Raw genomic sequence first — 20,965 nt, forward strand, 5'->3', positions numbered from 1 at the left:
TGTTTATTACCTTCACCATGACCCACATACTTCAGCTCCAGACTAACACACTTAAGTATGTGTCAGAAAGACCTACTAACTTCAAGCAATGTCTGGTTTCAGTCTTAAAATACAGGTGAAAAGCAGGAAGAGTTCCAGATTTCTTTTCAGAAGGGCAGCCCATTTCTGTTGACAGCAATACAAAGCCATGGAAAGGAAAAGACTAGGAGGCAGTAATAGTTAAAAAACTGGGGGAAAAAAAAACCAACCAGGGAATAAAAAGTTAAATATTTGCCTTTCTATGGCCTTTCTGCACATCAGATATTGATTTGAAACTGAGAACCACCTCAAATTAGATTATAATTTCCCCTTTGTGTGCCACAGGTGCAATTTAAGTATATAGAGTTTTATGTACCACATTAACAGAAAGAACTAAAGGTTGTGGCTAGGGAAGACAGATGCGTAGAAAAGGGTGAAGAGCAGAGCTGTGTGTTAGCCAAGCTAAATCTACAAGACAAAATTCGCTAACATTTAAAGAATGTTGGCATTAAGAAAAAAGGGATTTAGCATGCTAGAAAATGGCACAAGTTGCACTGATGAAGTAAACAAGGTTTAGAAAATAATCCATTTACTGCAGACATAGTAAATTAACCCTGCCAAATAAGGAGGATTTATCTTTTTGCAAAGTATCGTTTCATTAAAAAAAAAAAATAATCCAAATACTGCAGTTTGAGAGGTGAACTGCATTTAAATAGATGTGATACCATTCTCCAGACACCACACGCTCCGCCAAAGCTCCTGCTGATCGGCTTTCCATGCAGCAGCAAAGCGAAGCCACCATTGAAGATGGGTGTCAACATTTACCAAAGTCAATTATGCGATAAAGACAAATGGGGGTGTTTGCTTGGGGATTTTTGTTAATTTGTTTTTGCAACACCCACATATCACTCGCTCTCCAGCATGTAGAAAGGAACTGGCACATTTCAGAGTGCAGAGTAGTTCTGAAAAACTCACAAAAATACTCAAATTGAGGCTGAAGCTCTATAATGTAAGACAAGCTATAAGACGGAGAGCAAGTGCCAACTTAATTTGTGGGTCTGGTAGTGAGGTACAGAGTTTACCTCTATGACCACTTTGCCCTCACTTCCTAACCTAATGCAAAAATTAAGCTGACAAGATCCAAACCCAAAAATCTGAACAAGAATCCCAGATTTCTTATGTTACAAAAAGCTAGTGCATAAGAACTACTGCATTATCAAGAAACACCAACTGTGCCAAAACCGTTACGCTGAATGCACCCAATAAGAAAACCTAACAGTTCGCATTTCCCTTCTGGCTAGGACCCTGAATGAAAGAAGACTGGTAATGAAATTGACTAGAAATGAAACCAACTTACTTGCAATATCCTGTACCATTTTGATATGGAATGCACTTTCCCTCATTAACACATGGCTTGGAATCATCCATACACTGCAAAGCTGAAAGAAAAGAAAACAACAGTCAAATCAGTAGCCATACATGTCAAGTCAAAGCTTTATTTGCATATTTTGGGGAATGGAAATCTTACAGTAGAAATTTTTATATAACTGGAACAAAAACAAAGAGACTATCACACAGTTTAATTTAATCTCTGGCAGCATCAAAAGAGCCAGACTGAAAGAAGAATCAAATACAGATTTCTTCATCAGGCAAGTAAATGTTTCCAGAAATTCTTTTAGGTAGATTTTCAAAGCAAAGCGTGGAGTAACTTCAGCAAGCTACAAAGACGTTCGTGTCAGCACTTGCGTATTTTGGGTTAAGTGTCACCAATTACTACTTTCTGATCAAAATTCTGGACTGAAATTCTCTGAAATAAGAGGCAACAGCTCCAAAGCCTTCTTTCACAATATTTTGTCTCAAATTCTTCCCTTCTATCTCTAGGGTCACTTGGCACTGAAATAGGGGCATCTGTCCCCCTCATAAGGTCACCTGCTGCATGTTCCTAGCAATCCAGAATTTGCTGCAACATCATTACTGTTATGACACCCTGACTTCAGTCAGGATGGTGTTTGGGAGTGAGAGAGAACATCAGAGGCTTAAAGACATTCAGCAAAGAATTTGGTATTTCTAAGGAGGAGATACTCTGTAGCTCAAGCTTGACACTTCCAGTATTATGTTTTTAAAAGGGCACTAGGTAGGATACAGTTCACTAGGTAGGATACAAGGAAGGTCCAACTTTTATCCAGGTCTACTGGGAGCTCTGGGGAGGCCTGTCCTGATGGAAGCAACACATCAAGCTCCAGCTCTGCCAAGCGCTCATCTCTTCACAGGGACCCGAAGCAGCACACCGTGGTTACTTCTAAAAGTGACCAAAAGGGAGAGAACTATGGAAACCCTGCAGGACCAGAGGGCACTCCAGAACCACAAAAATATAGCCAGTCCACTTAGACCACTTGAATAGCACCGAACGAGCAGATACAGCTCTCAGAACCAGAAGATCCGGGTCCTGTCCTAAACTTGCCCACATACCCAGAAGTCCCAAGCTCTTCCCAGCCTCCAGTCCTGTCTCCTGGCCCCCAAAAACCCCACACATTTCTGTGCCTTTACATACCCTATTTCAACAACCTCAATGCATTTGGAAAAGCATTTAACAAATCTCAAAAGGCACCCAGAGGCATCAAGAACATCCAACCACCTAAACTGCCTGCTTGTGTACCAGCTGCTGTAGGGCAGATTACCCTTAAAAAAAAAAAAAAAAGACAGTTTTCCTTTCCTCAAGGGGTATTAAATTTTCAATACAAAAAATCAGCAAGGAAAAGAAAAATAAAATTCAGGGAAAACTGGTCCAAACCACCCCCGAAGCTTATATGCTGGTAACTAGGGAATGGGGCTCGGAAACAGAAGAGTTAAGGCACGAGTCCCACTGAGCTCTCCCCGCAACCAGCCTGAATTCAGTCCAGCAATTAGACATCTTGGAACAGACTCCAGTTACTGCTATCCAGGGCTTGAAGTGTTATTTCTCAATAACCCTGGAGCACGTAAACAGGTCACACGCACTACGAGGTACTACGGGAGCATTTCACGCTTGCGGTCCCTGTAGAGAATACAGTTAAATTAAACCCTCAGGAAAATTATCGGTATTTCCCACGATACAAGTGTGCCTGTTTCTGTCAACTTGAGATCTGGGGAAAAAAAAAAAAAAAAAAAAAAGGGGCACTTGGATGGCGCTGCTTCTGCAGAGCTCTCAGGAAATGAACAAAATTCCACTCTGAGCCCCTTTCAGATAACCCCTGAGGTCAGGGTTACTAAGCGACAGAAATATTAACGTGGATTTTGCTTGGCATTCCCCCCCACAGTGGTTAAAAAACCGCTTACACTGGTTTGCACCTGTTTGACTTTTTTTTTTTTTCCCCTCCCCTTTAACGGGAACATCCACAAGGCTTCCACTCCAACCTTCATCTGCTTCTGTCTAACACTGCAGCAGCTTGTTTTCACAGCAGAGATTAGCTCCAGTTCGCACAGCGCGGTCACACTGTGTTCAAGAGAAGCTGCAAAAGGACCTCTTTCGGTCGGGTTCAGACTCCCTTTACCACCTGTGCTACTCCAGGGAAACGGAGGAAGGTGAAAGTGAGCCTTACCCACATTTCGGAGAACCAGGAGGGGAAGCAGGCTCGGCACTCCCATCTCACTACCTTGAATTTTCATTCTTTTCGCACCAATCAAGCCACCGAAGCAAATACTCGGAGGATTATTTCCTTTGTGCCCGTGCTTTCAAACACAATTTTGTAATCTCTTCGAGTGCCCGCGTCCCCAGTGAGCACGGAACAGCCGGCCGATTTTGTAACCCACATAGTAAAAGCTTAACCAGCACTCGGCCAAAAACACCTCCCAGCACAACCCCACGGAGGGGGACGAGAGGGTGATGGCTCTCGGGGTCGCAGTAAGGATCCGAATCAGTGATTCCCATTTAGCTCGCTCGGCCAAATAACTTTGCTAAAGCCTCTCTGCCGTGTCTGTAATGATTAATTTTCTCCAGGTTTCTGACAAATTATTCCTGCCTTGAACTGCCGTTTAGCAGGTCATTAAACCACTACTGGTCCTTAGAATTCTTTAACAGAGGCACGTAGTGAATGGGGCAATTCAGGCAGCTAAATATATATTTTGTATATAGTAATTTAGAAGTGAAAGAAGCCAAGAAAACAAAAGCAAAAAGGCTCTGCTGTGCTTTTTCAGCTTCAGACTAAAATAGGCAGAATAGAAATACATTGAAATGCAACTAAACCTGAAGTGAATGTAAATGTAACCATAGTCTATATTAAAATGAGTATTAAAAAGGAACATGACCACTTTTCTTTAAAAAAGAAATCACAAGGGAAATCGAAGACTACAGTTCTCACAGTAAAATCTGCATTTCTGTGCACAAAGCACTGTCTTCCTGTATTTCATGAAATCTTTAACAATTTCACAATACATGCAAAACCAAGGCATTTCAACATGGCTTACTTCAAAAGCTACTTCTCTGCTATTCTACCATGATTGTGCTCAAGAGTTAATAGCATCAGAAACTTTACCTTCTCCCTCAATCAACCTGAAAAGTACGTTTTGCTACATCCATCATGTTAACTGTAAAAACACTTTGGTGTGTACAGCATGAGAGAAGACAGCCTTGCCTTGAAAAGATAAAGCCACTTTTCTGGAAGCCATATATAGATAGCATCAGCAGGCGGTCAAGGCTTTGAGTCTAATAGGCTGCTTTTGACAGTTCTCTTCTGTGTTTAAAAAAAAAACAAAACAACAACCAAGAACAACAAACTACAGCAATGGTGAATTATTTGTTGGTTTTCTGGACTTGCTCTAGCTTGCCAAAACTACCAAGACTATCTGAAGCTGGGTCAGCCCAGACCAAGCACAACCAGCGATGTTTCAAGTCCTCAGAGTCTACTGTTTTTTAACGTATTGAACCACCCCGTGATTTTTCTCTGTCCTTTTGGGCATATTATGGGAATATTGGGAAAACACTCCACGATTATCAAAAGACTGGCTTCTTATGAAGTGGGGAGGCCGCTGCTTTGTGAAAGCAGCACCCAATTTCTAGCATACATCGTAGCAAAGTTTGAAAGACTTCTCGGAAGAGGGCTCTAAGTGTATGCAATATGAATGTTATTAGCTATACTACCCAGCCCACAGTCTGTACAAACCCTTGACAAATTCTAACCTGCCGTTTAACTAGCCTAACAGGGCTATCTTCCAAGGCCAGAGAGGAAAAAACAGGTATCCACTGCTGTAAAACAAGCGTAAGCATAAAGCGCTACTCGCACTGTTGGGAAGCACTGTGATTCTTAACCTCTGAATCTACCAAAGCTCACACTTAACTGGAGAACAATTTCACCCGGGTTTAATCTTTTTCGGCTAAACAGACAGTTAAAGCAAATCTAGGAGGAAAAGAGAAGTTGTGTTTCTGCCTCATTGGTCTTCAGGATGCCAAAATGATCTGGACATGTTGATTTGGTTTCTATACTTGATCTGCCCACTGTAATTTCAGATACTTTCTAGGCTAGAAAATTAGTAGTGAAGGATTAAGATCAGAAGCTGTAAGTATCAGAGTCCAGCTTTTAAGAGAGAAGACTGCTATAGGGAAACAGAGCCATAACCAGAGAAAATCTGAAAGGGCTTTGTTGTAAATACTGAAAGGAAAGCAATGCCAATAAACTCCTCACCCACAAGTTCAGAAAAAGTCAAGCAGAAATAAAAACGTAAAATGCCAAAACAATTAATGCTGTGAGGAAGAGACGTTATAAAGCTGGTTTCCTGTACCTCTCTGGTTGATTATCCTGCATCTAAGAAGGTGCAGGTTCTGACCAAAGGTTTTACTTTAAATAAAGGGAGAGCGATATTCTAGCCAAGAACACAGCTGAGCTTGTGGTACAGCTTTCTCCTTGGGAGGACACTACACGGGTCTCTCTCTTCTTTCTGTCCACAAATTTTCTATTAAGTTCATAGAAACTCAGTATCTTTTACAAACCTGGACCTCTGTCATATTTGGCTGAAACTTGTCTGTAGGTTTAAAAACTCTCCTGGAGGAGGAGGGTGGAAAACAACCTACTTCAATATAGAAGAAAAATCAGGCTGGAAACACGTTACAGACTAGAAAGAAAACTGAAGGACAAAATAGGTTTCAATAACCTTTATGCAGCCAGTGGATTTTTGCTCTTGATTGACATTCAAGAGAAACAGCTTGTGATTTCAGCTGTGTTAGCCATTATACATGGAGAGAAAGGAGGAAAAGGATTCAAACAGCAACAACCTGGGGAATCCTTACACAAGCTCAGGATGCTGGCCCGAGGTGGATCAGCTCGAGTAGGACAGCCACCAGAATGGTCAGAAACACCAGCTACACTAGAAATCGCAGGGTCTCAAATTCCAAGTGAGCTAAAAAGAGCTTCAGATTCCCTTCAGGAAAACCAGAGCATGAAAAAAGAAGCCTGGAGGAGATGCTGAAACATGAGGTGCCATTCTGAGGGAAGAGCAGTAGGTCCTCGCCGTGCAGAAAGGGACAAAATGCTCCACAGCGGCACCTCGCACCGCACAAACAGCTGCTGAAAAAGCTGGTAAGAAGCGCTGCGCAAATGGAGAGAATACCCAAAGATAACCAAATTTTGGAGGAAAACCACAAAGCAGTGATAACTAATTACACTATTCAGTAACCTCAACAGATTACAGTTCCAGTGAGATTATACACTAGGGAAGAACCCACTAGTAAGCGCTAGCTAAAAAAAGAAAAGAAAATGCCATTTTCATATTTTCAAAGTACAGATCACCCCATCACAGCCACACAGGGAGGGAGGAAAACCCAACAAGGAAAAAAAATCCATACTGTGAAAAAGTGATAAAGCCTTACATTCAGCTCAGGTTTAGAAAATGTTAACATTTGGGGGATTTAAATAAGTTGAGCAGTTTGCACATCGCAGACAGAAGGTAGTCGTTAAGGACAAAGCTTGTGTATAAGGCATAGAAATCATCTGCAAAGTAAAAATGCTTTAATTGGATTATTAAGACATCTCCACTGGTTTTACACGCAAGGGCCTGAAATCAATTGGATAACACGAGACTTATCAACTGAGAAGCCGAGCAGAGCTCAGAGGAGCGTGAAGGCACTCAGCCAACGGGCCCGTACCTTTGGAGAGGGAAAACCCCAATGCCTAAACTGGTTTTCCTCACTAGCTTTTCAAGGCTTTGTAACAAAAGCGCAAAAGAAAACATTTAGGTGGATTTTAGAAGAGTAAGTCAGTCAGACGAAATTCTGCTTTAGAAGTTCATCAGGTTTTTCGGAACTCGAGGACTGCTAACAGCAAATCTGACTACATTAAGCCCTTGGACACAGAAAACTGCATGCCCTGCCATTCTCTTCAAAATCTCTCGCCCAAACTTCTAGGAACTGGTGAAAACTACTAATTGGCCCTCCTAAGAGCAGAGCTGGGAACCATTGTGCAAATTCAGAGATAGAGTGGAAGTTTTTCTGCCCTTGGGGTCTCGGGCCCAGGAACCTGCGGGAGGACTGTTACTTCTATCAGATGTAGCTACAGTTCACTGTTCCTGGTGAAAAACCACAAGTTGTAACACCTACTGAATTCAAGATGAACTCGTAATACACTCGGAAATTCTGTCAGCTACTGTTCCCTTCCTTAGCCTATTTCCAGTTTTCCAAACAAAGCCAAAATGCCTAAAATCCACAACAGCAGCATAAAGCATTGTTTTTAAAAAAAAAAAAAAAAGTTTTCAACAAAAAAAATGTAGGGAAGGCAATTAAAGAGCTGAAGAGGTATTGGTGTTTCCATGGCAATCTGGCAGACGGGAGCCATGCTCGCGTCTTCTCCAAAGTCTTCCGTCATTCTTCGGCACTAAATCTTTATTAATTTGCACGTTGAGCATGTGTGCCTGTGCAGAAATGCTAGTCCCCCCCCGGCTTGTGCCGAGCGGCCCTTCCGCAGCCCTCCAGGCTGATGTCGGAGAAAGGAGATGAAGACTTGCTGCGTGGAACAAACAGCAGACGCCCGTGCCATTTTGGGATACAAAGCTCTTTTTTCATCCTCGCAGCAGTCTAAAAAAAGGACATGTGCCCTAGGAACAGAATATTTTCCAAACAGAACGAATGATTATTTCTGCAGCTCTCAGATGACCGTGTTTAGAACGATACGAGCACTGTTCCTTCTCGATGGGCGCTCACAGCCCCTCGACTTCTGCTGGCAAGATGATTTCAGCGTGAATTCATAGAAACCAAGAATATAACAACAAACAGACTTTTTAACGTAGATACTTAGGGAAGCTCTTCCCCCCCCCCACGGATGACATTTCCCTAACGTGCCCCAAAGGAGGGCTGAGAATTAATAACCTCTGTATCATTCCTCGGCTTTGCAGTCATTAGCCATGACTACAAACCTAAAGGGAACTACGTGACTTCTGAAGTTACAAATTGTGGCTGTTTGGTTTTGCTGTTAAGAAAGATTGCCAAGCCCAGCAGAAAGGGGCTGCCAGAGTCCCATTGCGGCTCCTTCACCTACTCCTCGTCCTGGGTTCAAGCCCCAGCTGCTGGTGTCATCCCCCCCCCCCTCACAGAACAGATACCAGTTTTGAGAATGGGAGAAGCTGGAGAAGAACAGGACCAGAGCACACGCTGAAGAGAATTACCCACTTATTGCAACAGCAGCAAGACACCTACAAAAGAGGGAGGGAGGGAAATAGCTGAGGAAGCTGACAAAAACCCAACCCACCCATTGAAAGAGAGTCAAATGCCAAATGCCACCAGAGGCATAAGTCCTCTTTTCCCAAGGATTCAAGTCCTGAGAACATCAGCCAGAGGATCTTCACGTATTTCTAATCTGACTAAGCGATGCCCTGCAGGAAGTGATGCGAGTTCGCCAGATTCTCATCACGCTCCCTTTTGAAAGCCTAAATCAGCATCTTTGATAAGAACAAATTTGACAGACGGCAACACCTTCAAAAGATCGAGTAAAACTTGCTCTTCCGTAAGCAAATCCTTATCACCCAGACCGGCATTGTCAGCGCTATCTTAAGTCCTCAAAAGTCTCACTGTTTGAAGACGACCTCAAACTGCGCTCCACATCAACGCACTGCCTTTCTGCTGCTCCGGATTAAAAACGTCTCGCAACCTGTTAGAAATAGGGGCTGGTACTCAGCAGCCACCCGGTGAAACTGGGCTTAGCGCAACCCCAGCGTTGATAACGACAGTGGGTAATTAGGGTGGGCTTCACCAGCGCCGCCTCCCGTTTCTCCCACTAACGCCCGATCAGAAGAGGAGCAAATGGTTCCCAGCAATTATCAGGAGAGGATCCTCACCAAAAGCGCAGGTGTTGCCGCCCCACCCCAGCTCACTGAGAGGCTTCAACTGCAGCCTTGTGCAAAACTAAACGACGGCCCAACTGGAAAAGCGAGTTGCTACGCCATCGGGCTTGCATGATGAGGCAGAGCTGAGCAGTCCAAAGCCATAGCGCTTGGTGCATCCAGAAGCCTCCCATTTATTGACCAAGAGGGCTGACGTCAGGTACCTGCCCTCTCTTGCACAAGAGCATCGAGACAGTTGGATGTGCACCTGAAAAATACCCTTTCGGTGACTTCATCTCTCCCATTAATTCGAGCCACAGCTCTCACTCCCAAGAACCAGATGCAGGTCAATGTTCTCATGAACATCAGGAGGCATCTTCAGTCTAGGTTTGTCTCCTCTGATGACCAGCCTTTGTTTAGCACTGGGAAGAGATTTCACCCACAACGCCAAAAGCTTCTGCAGCATGGGAGGACCTCACCCAGCCTAGTAGGTATCCATGCCCAGCCAAGTGACAATAAATGAAACCACAGCTACCTCTCCTCTCAGCCCCTGTTCCAGATGGAACTCGGTTTATTAGCAATGAGCTGATAAACTGCTGGTACGAAGGTACAGTTCAACCAAATGGATGTGACATTTAGCCTTTGCAAAAATAGTATTTTGCCATCTTACTGGACTGTGTAAGCCACTTCCAGAAATAACAGTCCTACCATAACACCACACCTCTCCCCTACCAAGAAAATACATTTCTGAATTTATAAAACGCCTACCCTTAAAAGGTTCTTTATTTTTCCAGCCCCTTTTGAGCAAAGCTAGCCAAAACACACTCAGGAAACAGATTATTTATTTATTTATTTTTACTCCAACCATTTTCTTGCAACATATTAGTTAAACCAAAGCAAGTCAGATTTCAGAAGGGTTTACTGGGGAAAACAAAACAAAACAAAACTAAGCAACTTTTCTCCCAGGAGACCAAAAATCACCATTTCAAAGTCAAAACAGATAGATTAATTAACCTGTATCCAGCCCAGCAGCAGTGGTCAAAATTCTGCAGACAAGAGCTTCCACTCCTAACCATACAACCACACCAAAGCACGAAATCGCTGAGATTCTCAGCGCCGCGCTCACTCACGCACCAAACAACTTCCACTACCACTTTCTCCCGTGGCTGCACAAAGTGACAACCTCGGGTCACTCTGTGGCTCGTCACAAACCATCCGAAGAGCCACCCGGCCTCCTAGGAGCCAAAAAGGGAGGAAGAATGAGGAGGCACGTAAGCCACCGCCAACGACTGCTGGTCCTTGATGGCTTTAAAACGCGTTTAAGGGCCGCACGCGCTCTTCGCTGGGAGCCGGGGGGGACTGCTGCTGGGAGAGGCGTGAAATCCATCGGAACCCAGCGGCTGGGGCCGGGGAACGCGCTCCCCAGCCCAGCCGTAAATCCCATCGCAAAGGCCAAGATGGAAGAGCGAGGAGAAGCAGCGGTTCCTTCAAGAGGCGCTGAAGGAACACACTCACACAGGGCTCCATCCCGCCCCAACTGCTCAACAGTCACAGGAGGAGGACGCGCAGAAACTCCTCTCTGGGCACAGATATTCCCCCAACAAAGAGGCCGGGAGGGGACGCGGTGCATCGGCGTTCCCGGGGACGGGAGGCAGGAGACCCTTCGCTCCCGTGTTTTGAACACACACCCACACACCCCCCCCAAAAAAAACACACAAAAAAACCCCAAAAACCCTCAAGCGCCCAAGCCATTCTTTTGCAGCAGCGCATACATCGCCGCCGCCGAGCCCTGCCACCCCAGGGGCGACTTCCATCTCACTTTTCCGTTAGGTGTAGGGTCCCACGGGAGGAGACCGGCGCCCACCGGGAGGAGACCGGCGCCCACCTCAGCATTCTGCGCCCGCCCCGGGGAGCCCCGCACCACCACCCGGCCGGGGCTCGCAGCTCAGCCCGGCTCGGCGTGGAGGGTCCCCGCGGGGCCACCACCCCACGCAGTGACACCCCACGCACGGCTGCCGGCCCCCCCCCCACACCCCCCTCCCAACCCGCTCCCCCGGCTGGGCCGAGGGAGGAAGGTGACACCGCCGCCGTCCCGGCCGCGTTGGAAGCGGCGCCGGGAGAGGGGTCGGTCCCCCCCCCCACCACGGCGCCGGGACCGACGGCTCCGGGCAGCCCCGCAGCCCCCCGGCGAGGAGCCGCCCACGCACCGCTTCAGCCCAACGGGGCCCCCAAGCCCCTCGCCGCCGGCTTCCCCCGCCCCCGTCACTCACCGGCCGCGGGCTCGGCGCGGCTAAGCACGGCCAGCACCAAGCCGAGGAAGGCGGCGAGCGCTGGCCCCGCTCCGCGGGCCATGGCCACGGCCGCTCCCGCCGCCACTCGCACGGCTCGGCGCGACTCCGGGCGGAGGGATCTGCCCGGCCGCCGATGGCGCCTGCGGCCGTCCCGCGCGGAGGGACACACGGCCGAGACGCACCGCCTCCGCTTTCCTCCGCCGCGCCACGCCCCGTCCTGCCCCGCCCGCCGCCGCCAGGGGGCGCCCGCCCGGGGACCCCGGGCGGGCGCCCCCTGGCGGCGGCGGGCGGGGAAGGACGGGGCGAGGACGGCGGGGATGGGGGCAGGCGGCAGTGGGGATGGACGGGTGGAGGACGCAGCCATCCCACCCCGGTGGGGCGGTGGCAGCGGTGGCGGGGGAAAGGTGACCGCCCCCCGGCTCTGCTCGTGCTGCCGAAAGCCCAGCAGAAGAGGCGGATTCCCGCGGGGGGGGGGGGATATGATCTCGGATGTTCGGCCATCGTTTAAAGCGTTAAAAAATCCCTTCTGCCCTGGCTGCAGCTCCCCGCGGACTGAGAGCCCTTTGTGTGCGGGGCTGGCGGGGCGGCCCGGCTGGTGAAGGCAGGATTGTGCCGGGTTCGTGGTGGGGAGAGAGAGAGAGAAGGGGCGGGGGGGGGGTGGGGGTGGGGGCAATGAATAAACCTCACTGTTTTCTGCCTGTAATTCACCGCATCCCGGAGCTCCTCCCGAGCGTGGAGCTGGATGGTCGGTGCCTCACCACCACGATGATGTTTCCAGGTGTGCGGATGCAGCCTGGGTGACGAATCCCCCCTCACCGGCCCGCTCCCACCAGAGCTTCCCACGACCGCTCCAGCGGCGGACGACGGTGTCTCACAGCCGTGATGGCCGTCCTGTGGCGCTGGTCCTGGCACAGCTCCCTTCCTGTGGCTCCTCGTCTGCTGAGGTGGAGGCCAGACCCCCAGAATGCCCAAAACTTTCCACATAAAAAATTATGAGTGGTGGCGACCAATGCTTAAGTTAAAGTCATCACGAAGCCAAGCTGGGGGTGGAGGGGGGACAGGCAGGAATGTGACTGGAACAAGGAGGGCTTGGGGTTGATCTCCCTAATGCAGCTTATTCAGGAGGAATTCCAGTGTTTCACCAAAAGCTGCTATTTCCAGCTTCCCTTAGTTCTGAGCATCACTCATTATCCCTGACCTTGAAGCAGCCTAGTCCTCCATTCTCTGCGTTTCGCTTAACCTGAGCACAAGGCACTGACCCCCAGCACAGGGACATCATCCACCGCCACCACAGCTCTTGGAAGTTGCCATGAGGGCAACCAGCTCCACCTGACAAATTGGCTCCTGGAGGGAATCCAGCCTGGACAAAGGAAGGTGTCGCTTCATTTCCACGGGTCTGGAGATCCTGCTGATGGTTCCCATCTCTCCACTCTCACCCTGCTCTCGTGGGCGCATGTGGGCTCAGCTGCTCGTGGGGAAGAGCATCCCATGGCAGATCTGTCAGGCAGAGAAAATGGGTGAAAGCAGCCACCAGCATGTCCTCTACGTGGTAGAGGCTTGGAGGGGCTGGACCTGGGCGGGAAGCGTGGGTTTTGCAGCTGGGAATGCGAGGACCAAGCCACCCATGGTTGCCCTGGCCAGGTGGGTTGCCCTGGCCAGGAGGGAAAACACAGGGCAGGGCAGGGACAGGGGCAGGCGCCCCGCTGCGTCCCCCCGTCAAAGCTCCTCAGTTAGTTCCCCATCATCCCCATGGGTCTGTCTCATTGAGCACCAAGCTGCTTGCAGAGGAGTTAAAAATGTGTTTCAGCAGTGCTTCATCTTATGTTCCCCTTTACGGTCCCACTAACACCACCATATGCAAATAAGCAAAGGTTCGTCACACGGAGCACCCACTGGTAGGAGTGACCCTCCAGCCCTACCACGCACCATTTCCCAGCCAGTTCCTCACCCAGAGCTCACCAGCGGCCAGCACTGAAACTGGAGGGCTCTGGCAGGGGTTTCCCCCATGCCTTGCCCCGCTTTGCCCACAGAGCTCCTTGTTCGGGTGCGGGAGCCAAGCCCCGGCGCCCCTGGGGTACGGAGGGGAGGTGGGCAGGGTGGTGGGCTGGGTGGTGGGCAGGGTGGTGGGCAGGGTGCCGGTGCCTGGCAGAGGGCTGGGTGACCTCCGGCACTGGAAGCGCTGCCAGCTGAGGGATTAGGAGAGCTGAACAGGCTCCATATCCACAGGATCGCTAGTTAAACAGTCCCAGCAATTAGGCAAATCCTGGCACTTTGGCTGACAAAGGCAGGGAGATCAAGCCCTCTCTGAGGCTCCACGTTAGGAGTCTCACTCCGCGATGATGATTTTGGTCACCTGCCCCACAGAGCACTCATTTGGGTCTCAACATGAGCAGACCACTCCCCAGCCCCAGCGCTCTTCAGGTTTCCTGCTTCAAAGCCAGCCCCGAGTGCCGGCCCTTGAGCCACCACTGGCAGTGCCGGCGGACATCCTGGTCCCCACGTTCAACAGGGACCTCCTGGGTGATGCTGAGCGGCCGATCTCTGCAGACAGCGTGGCTGGCTGTGAAAGGGGGTGAAGGCATCCTGCCCCCGCCTGCGCTCGCTCCCCTCTGGGAGGAAGCCCACAGGGACAGCACCTCCCCACGTCCCCTGTGGCTCATGGCTCAGCAACCAGGGGGGGACGCTGCCAGGCAGAGGTGCCTGGGGGCTCTGCTGTGCTCTCCCCACAGAAGGCAAAATGTATTTAAACAGTCTGAGGTGCTTTGGGGGTGTCTGTACACTCTCAGCAAGCAGCGTGGTGCTTCTCCTCTGCCCTTCATCCTTGGAGGAACTGCCAGGTTTACCAGCTTTGCACTGGCTCTTTCAGAATAAATTGTGTTCTCTTGCAGTGACATTGCTGGTGGGTCAGGCATTCAAACCTCAGCTCAGCCCACACCCAAACGCCTGCCTCACATCCCAGCATTTTACACAGCCAGATAAATGTTGCCTCATTTTTACCTGCCCCTGGTCTGGGGGTTCTTAGGACATGCTTGAGTCATATATTCCAGCTTTCTCTTTCACGGGCAGGAGAGCTGGAACCCTATTAAAGTGGAAGCTGAGGGTATTTCATAGTTACAAGATGTCAGCAGCCAAGAGGCTTAAGAAAAACAGGAGGGAGAGAGGCTTCCAACAAAATCCTCAGGGCTGGCAGCCTTGTGCTTGCGCCGCAAATAGCTTGTCCTGTGGCTCATCTGCTAACTCTTAACATTCACATGACTTGGCTTACGCCGTGATTACCTTACCTGCCAGCTAGTCTCCTCTTAAAAAGAAACAGAGAAGTGCAAAGGCATTCCTGCATCGGGCCCTGCAGGAATGCACCCTGAGCCGCCTCTGCTGCTCCGCTTAATCGCCCGGGGAATTCGTACCCTCTGCCTTCCCCGCCGCCGCCTCCCTCGCTTGCAGCAGCCCCTAGAGAATTTGTATTGCAGACGGAGCCGCACAGCTTTTCCAAAGTTGGTCTGACGTACGGTGTGGCCATGAAGCTCCTGAAACGCTCCCGGCTCTGGTGATGCGATGGAGCAAGGGTTCACTGATTTGTTGTCACCTCCCAGGTAGCAGCTGGTGCTGTAATGACAGCAGTGGAGCAGCCAGCACCTTATAACGGCATGGGCGGCCCCTTCCCACGGAGACCCCAACGTGAGGCAACAGACGCAAGCAAAAGGTGATGGGACCAGGAATGCCAACAAGCGCTCATTACCTTGATGAGCTCTGGCGGTACAGCCCAGTGGCCTCCCCCACCCCGGCTGGCACAGCAGCACCACTCAGATCCATCCTTCGGTTGCCTTTTGCAGGTCTGTACCCAGGACCAGCTGTGGAGATAGAATCATAGAATCTTCTAGGTTGGAAGGGACCTTCAAGATCATCTAGTCCAACCATCAATTTAACTCTGACAAAAAAAAAAAACAAAACACTAAACCATGTCCCCCAGCACCATGTCAACCCATCTTTTGAATACCTCCAGGGATGGTGCCTCAACCACTTCCATGGGCAGCCCATTCCAATGCTTGATAACCCTTTCAGTGCAAAAATTCTTCCTAATATCCAACCTGACCCTCCCCTGGTGCAACTTGAGGCCGTTTCCTCTAGTCCTATCGCCTGTGACTTGGGAGAAGAGACCGACCCCCGCCTCTCTACACCCTCCTTTCAGGTAGTCGTAGAGAGCAATAAGGTCTCCCCTGCAGCCCACAGTGAAGACCATGATGGAGCAGATATCCACCTGCAGATATCCTCCTGTGGAGGACCCCACGCTGGAGAAGGTGAATGCCCAAAGGAGGCTGTGACCCTGTGGGAAGCCCACGCTGGAGCAGGTTTGCTGGCAGAACTTGTGACCCTGTGGAGGACCCACGCTGGGGCAATTCCTGAAGAAAAGTACCCTGTAGGAAGGACTCACATTGGAGAAGTTCATGAAGAACTGTTTCCCATGGGAGGGACCCCATGCTGGAGCAGGAGAAGAGTGTGAAGAGTCCTCCCCCTGAGGAGGAAGGAGCAGCAGAAAAGATGTGTGATGAACTGACCACAACCCCTATTCCCCATCCCCTGCGCTGCTTGGGGGGAGGAGGTAGAGAAAATCAGGAGTGAAGTTAAGCCTGGGAAGAAGGGAGGGATGAGCGGAAAGTGTTTTAAGGTTTAGTTTTTGTTTCTCTTTATCTTAGTCTGATTTGATTGGTAATAAATTATACTAATTTCCCCAAGTCGAGTCTGTTTTGCCCATGATGGTAATTGGTGATTGATCTCTCCCTGTCCATGGGTTGTCCTTCAACCCATGAGCCTTTCATTGTATTTTCTCTCTCCTGTCCAGCTGAGGAGGGAGAGTGATAGACCAGCTTTGGTGGGCACCTGGCATCCAGACAGGGCCAGCCCACCACAGGATAAGATGCCATCGCAGCTGCAACGGGCTCACAGCCGTGCATGGGGGACACGCAGCTCCAGGAGAGGTCCTGGGGAGCCACACACCCCCCAGGCTCTGCGGGTTCCAGCACCACAGGGACCCATGCAGGTCCCCCTGCAGAGGACTTGGGGTCACCGTGACTCCAGCAAACACATTTAGTTCTGTTCCTCTATGCAAATCCCGTGTCTGCTGCCATTTGCGGGGGCACCGGCGGTGGCTGGTGGGGAGGGTGCACTTTCCGCTCTGGGTGCTGTGCTGCGATGGGACCGGGGAGTCCCTTTCCCAGCGACTGCAGGCAACGTGCCAGGGGAGCAGAGCATGCCGGGGTGCCGGGGTGGCTGGGGAGCAGCCGGGGAGCACCCATAGGACGAGGGTGCTGCTGGCGGGAGGCCGGGAGAAGGAAGGGAAAAAAAAAAAAAAAAAAAAAAAGCAGCTATGTCAGAGGAAACAGGTTTATCATCTCTCTGCAGAGCGCTGGGACTCAGCCGCGGGGGTTTTTCTGAGCCATGATTCAAAATCATGCTGGGCTCCTCCCAGCAGCCAGCAGCCCAGAGAAAGCCCCATGGTGGGGGTCTGGCAGCCCCACTGCGGTGGGTGCGGGGACTCCCCAACTTCTGCTTTATTCCCTCCAGCGGGTTTGTGAGCTGGAGCCAGATGGGAGAAGCCATGTGGGACAGTGTAGGGCTCAGTGCAGCGGGCATGGCCCCCTCACATACCCTGGGGTGCCCCTGCACCAACAGAGGACACAAACGGTGCCCAAGCTGGGGGAGAAAGGTGACAGGCTGGGAAGGGAGGTGGGATGGCTGCCCCAGGGAAGCAGAGCCGGGGACATGCATGGGCAGCTGGGTAGGAGGCTGTGCAGGAAGCACAGGTGGAGTGTCCACAGTAGAGAGGTTGTACTCCACCTCTCCCCGGTGCTGGCTGTGGGAACTTGGGAGCAGCCAGATCCCCAGGGACCCCCAAAAGGGCTCAGGTCTGGGGGACAAACAGGGACAGAGTGAGGAGGCTGCCAGGGGCCAGGTGGGTGTCCCACGTCCTGCCCTGGGGCTTGCCAACTGCTCGGGACTGGGGACCAGCCCAGCTGCGTCACCTGGGATGGAGGGGATGGGATGATTCAGGAGTGCACAGGGACAGGACACAGCCCTGACTCAGGCCTGTGAGGGAGACCTGGTCGCAGCAGCCAGCTGCCTGTGGCTGGCCACCAAGCCCAGCACCCTGCCAGCTGAAAAGCCTTCATTTTCGGGCAGCAGAAAGTCAACATCCTCCTTTCCAGAACCATAGAATCATAGAATGGTTAGAGTTGGAAGGGACCTTAAAGATCATCGAGTTCCAACCCCCCTGCCATGGGCAGGGACACCTCCCACTAGACCAGGTTGCTCAAAGCCCCATCCAGCCTGGCCTTGAACACTTCCAGGGATGGGGCATCCACAACTTCCCTGGGCAACCTGTTCCGGTGCTTCACTACCCTCACAGTAAAGAATTTCTTCCTGATACCTAATCTAAATCTCCCCTCTTCCAATTTAAAACCGTTACCCCTTGTCCTGTCACTACATTTCCTGACAAAGAGTCCCTCTCTGGCTCTCCTGTAGGCTCCCTTCAGATATTGGAAGGCTGCTATGAGGTCTCCCCGGAGCCTTCTCTTCTCCAGGCTGAAGGTCACTTTGGCAGCAACGCAGCAGAGCAACCACAAGATGGGAGGGAAGGAAGGGGAGGTGACCCCCCAACCCAGCTCTGCGTGGCATCCCTCCCAGGCCCCAGAGGGATTGAGAGCCCCCTCAGAGAGGAAGAGCTGCTGTGGCCCCCAGCAGCCCCCTGAGGGAGGGAAGACAAGGACTAGGGTGCTTGAAGGCTGAACCCCAAGCCCTGCTGCTCTGGCCATTGCTGCCCAGGCAGTTATCTGGCCTCAGGTGCCCCGGGCAGGCATTTGCCCTGCCACAGGGATACTGTCACAGCCCTCCCCACCGCTGGGACCTTCACTCACGGCAAAGCAGCTGCCAGAAACTACCCAGACTCAGACTCTCCCAGGGGCTCCAAAGGGAAAGGTGCTGAAAGAGGATTTTTCTCAAAACCTTCCTGAAAGAGGGGTTTGGGAGTGCGAGGAGCAGGTTCAAAGCAGGGCAAGCAGCTGGTGCCCAAGTGAACGCAGAAACCAAAACCCTGCAGCGCCCAAGTGGCTGCTCCCTGGAGTGGTGATGGTGCAGAGCATCGCCACAGCCGGTGCCAGGTGGGACCTGGTTTATGTTTGACATCACGGCTGGAGCACCCTGCCAGCCTTCACCGCCCTGCCGCACTCTTCCTCTCTGCAGTGCCGTGCCCCACCCACGGCAGGTTTGGCGTCCTCCGGGAACCAGCTCTGCCGCTCTGCTCTCGCTGCTTCGCTTTTCAGACCCTGCCACCCAGCACCGACATGCCCAGCAGCGCAAGCCACCCAGCACAGCCCTGCCATGGGCCAGGGTGGACGCGGCCACACACGGTCCCTCCAGCAGGCACCACCCGCAATAGCACCCTAGTCCTGTGAACTCAGGGACAGCCAGGGGTGCCCAGACCTGAGCAAGCGCAGCCAAAATCGACAGCTTTTCTGAAAGACCACTCTTGTGATGAGGCTTGTCACCTCTGTGCTCGCAGGATAAGCAGAGCAGGACCCGGTGCACCTCAGGAGCTGCTTTTAGCATCCCCTTTTCCTTTGTATCCTGCTACTCTCTGCCCATGCCCCATGCTGAGGGTTTCCCAGCAACAATGGGCATGCTGTGGGGCCAGGAAGAGCCCTGCTCTTCCCTCCTCACCCTCCAGGACAGCAGGCTTGAGTGCTGTAGAGGTGCCAGGTCTTTGCTTTGCTCCCAGGTCCTGTTTCCCTCTGCTCCACATGCGCCTAGCATGGGACAGAAACCCTCAGCCTCTGCTGAGTTGAGGGGGTGAGGCATGGGAACCAGGGGGACACAGAATCATGGAATGATATAGGGTTGGAAGGGAACTCTGGAGATCATCTAGTCCAACCCCCCTGCCAAAGCAGGTCCACCTAGAACAGGTTGCACAGGAGCGTGTCCAGGCAGGTTTTGAACGTCTCCAGAGACGGAGACTCCACCACCTCTCTGGGCAGCCTGTTCCAGTGCTCTGCCACCCCCAAAGTAAAGAAGTTCCTCCTCACATTTAGATGGAACTTCTTATGTTCAAGTTTGTGCCCATTACCTCTTAACACCTGGGAGGGGAACCCAGCAGGCAAAGTCTGCTCCAGAGCCTCTGGAGGCAGAGGGGCTGCTCAGAAACAGAAAAGAGATGGGTGTTGGGTAGGAGGTGACTCAGGCAAACGCCGTGCTGGGAAGTGTCACCATCCAGCTCAGCCGCAGCATTCCGGCTGTGTGATGGGACAAGGCCAGGCAGCACAGCCTTGTGTGGGACTGTCCAGGAGTCCTTGCAGGCGCACCTCCAGGTTCATGGGGATGTAGCCCATGCCCAGCAAGGCTGTGGGTCCTTGGGGAGGCCAGGGCATTGCAAGGAGGCGGGGGTGCCTTCAGGAAGAGCCCCCTTTGCCTCTCCACCACTGGGCATGGCTTTCTGCGTGCACCAGCTCCGTGCAGGCACTGCCACCTGCAGGCAGCAGCTCCGGGGCCACCTCTCCCAGCACCCGGGTGAGCAGCAACCATCCACCATGGTCACCCACACCCAGCAGGGCTGCACCCATTGCTTGCCACTGCACACCGGGACAGGGAGCCACGTCCCTGAGCCCACGTCTCCCTGCTGCCCAGCCTCACGCAAGCTGCCAGTTAACACATGGAGAAACCAGCCATGGCTTCTCTTCCCCTCTGCCCTGAGCAGCTTGGCAGCAGGGCAGGAGCAACTAACCTCATGCCTGGCTGCTCAGGAGGTGCAGAGAGCCCCCACCAAAACAATCCCCCAGCCTACACCTCCCTCACACAGACCATCAGTGGGGCCTCTGCCCTGTGGGAGGGAGGAAAAGGGACTCGCTATTTTGAGTACAGCGAGGGAGTTGCTTACAAAGTGCTCCCCGGAGCCCCAGGCTGGCCTGCTGGAGATGAGTCTTCCTTGCCTTCCTCTTTAGGCAGTGGCACTTGCAGCTCCGTGCTGGACATCCCAGAGGACACAAATCCCACTCCCAGTTTGTTCTGCTTCACATGTGCCCCACATGAACAGCATCACCACAAAACCATCTCCATAAAAACCTGCCCATGCACCTATTCCCATTCCCATGCATCCTACAGGGCTCTTCTCTGCCAGCATCCAACAGGCAGAGACCCCTGTTATAACCAAAGTATAATCTCTTTGCCAGAAAATGGCCAAGAGCACGTTTTTCAACGAGTTCTGCCTCTAAAAAGGAGCCCTTATCCCAGGTGGCTTCAGCTACGGGGCCATTCCCCTCTTGCATACCTGGAAAGAAAGAAAACAACCTCCGAGGTCACAGAAACAAGACATGGGAAACTCCACGCTGCAGAGG

At 51.6% G+C, this 20,965-nt stretch overlaps 1 protein-coding gene across 1 annotated transcript in view; it reads right to left on the reverse strand.

The window, feature by feature from the left end:
* Window positions 1-11,952, reverse strand: part of NOTCH2 (notch receptor 2) — an 85,948-nt gene extending 73,996 nt beyond the window's left edge. The window contains exons 1-2 of the mRNA XM_074151774.1: window positions 11,568-11,952; window positions 1,376-1,457 (exon numbers count right to left, since the gene is read on the reverse strand). Of these exons, the coding sequence (XP_074007875.1) occupies window positions 1,376-1,457; window positions 11,568-11,952 (467 nt within the window). The remainder of the gene's footprint in view (window positions 1-1,375; window positions 1,458-11,567) is intronic.
* Between the last annotated feature and the right edge of the window lie 9,013 nt (window positions 11,953-20,965).

This window comes from Numenius arquata, chromosome 8 (assembly GCF_964106895.1).
Source record: "Numenius arquata chromosome 8, bNumArq3.hap1.1, whole genome shotgun sequence".
In the NCBI taxonomy this organism is placed as follows: Eukaryota; Metazoa; Chordata; class Aves; order Charadriiformes; family Scolopacidae; genus Numenius; species Numenius arquata.